Here is a 1,066-nt window from a genome sequence, read left to right as displayed (position 1 = left end):
TTTTTTTATTTTTGATTAAATAAGCTCTTATAGGTTGATTAACTATGATTAATTAAAATATCACTTCTCATTTTTTATTATATATCATTAATATGTCATAATTAATAATGATGATATGATTAATGATATGATGTTATAATATTTTATTATTCGTACTAGTATTACGTGAGCATAAAATTGATTAATGTATTAGTTGATTTACTATTAATTATAAAGTTTCATTTGATACAATATAACAAAATTAATTAAACGTAAAAAAAAATAAAAATTTAATTCAAATTTTTTAATAATTTAATAGATTTTCAAAGCATTGTGACATTTATAAATAAAAACTTTGGGATTTCTTCCGTTTTCCTTAGCATCACATCTTGTGCGAGGAAGAAATGGGAACAAACTTAAGTGACATGGTGCAACTTAGGCTATCAAACAACCATATTTAACAAGAAGCAAAACCTTTATATCAAAGGCATCATTAATTGATTAAACTCAAAAAAGAGCTATACAAACTTTTTTTTGTTCAAAAAAGTCCAAACCCGGCCCATTCGGCATCCGCCACGGGTCGGGGCGATGACCTAAAAGATGAAAAGGATGACGCCGGTGACCCATAGAACGGCGAAAATGACCTCCGGCTTGATAGCGACCACCGCGACGGAGTCTCAAGGTCCGAAATATAGTTGGGTTCGGGCTTTTGGGTTTTCCTCTTGCTTCCTTTACGCATAAGCAATGGTGATGGGAAGCACCCAGGTGAAACACATTCGGGTCGGACCCGGGCGGGTTGCTCTAACCTCCAACGCTCAGACCGGGCACGTGGTGCCGACCTGAAAGAGTGACTTCGGGGCTCCGGTGTTAGGACGAAGTAGGATCCAGCTGGTGGGGGTTTAAGCTTTTGTCGAGGAGTTCCTGGTGGAGTTGGCAATGAACGTTGGTTTATAAAAGGTGACGCTGGTGGTGGCAATGGCGGCGGCGGTTGCTTTTGCTTTGGATGTTTCTGTTTCTGTTTCTGTGGTGATTGCTCTTGTTGTTTTTGCTGTTGCTGGACCTTGGGAACACCAGGTCGGATCTCCCA

General features: G+C 38.5%; 1 protein-coding gene across 1 annotated transcript in view; it reads right to left on the bottom strand.

The window, feature by feature from the left end:
• Positions 1-294: 294 nt before the first annotated feature.
• The window catches only part of LOC110428963 (extensin-like protein), a 2,995-nt gene continuing 2,223 nt past the window's right edge, over positions 295-1,066 (bottom strand). Inside the window, exon 5 of the mRNA XM_021444884.1 lies at positions 295-1,060. Within this exon, the coding sequence (XP_021300559.1) occupies positions 518-1,060 (543 nt within the window). The 3' untranslated portion in view covers positions 295-517. The remainder of the gene's footprint in view (positions 1,061-1,066) is intronic.

Source organism: Theobroma umbraticum, unplaced genomic scaffold (assembly GCF_002168275.2).
Source record: "Theobroma umbraticum cultivar Fairchild unplaced genomic scaffold, ASM216827v3 scaffold_5689.0, whole genome shotgun sequence".
Lineage (NCBI taxonomy): Eukaryota > Viridiplantae > Streptophyta > Magnoliopsida > Malvales > Malvaceae > Theobroma > Theobroma umbraticum.
The sequence above is the reverse complement of the archived record's forward strand: the minus strand, read 5'-3'. Positions and strand labels throughout refer to the sequence as shown.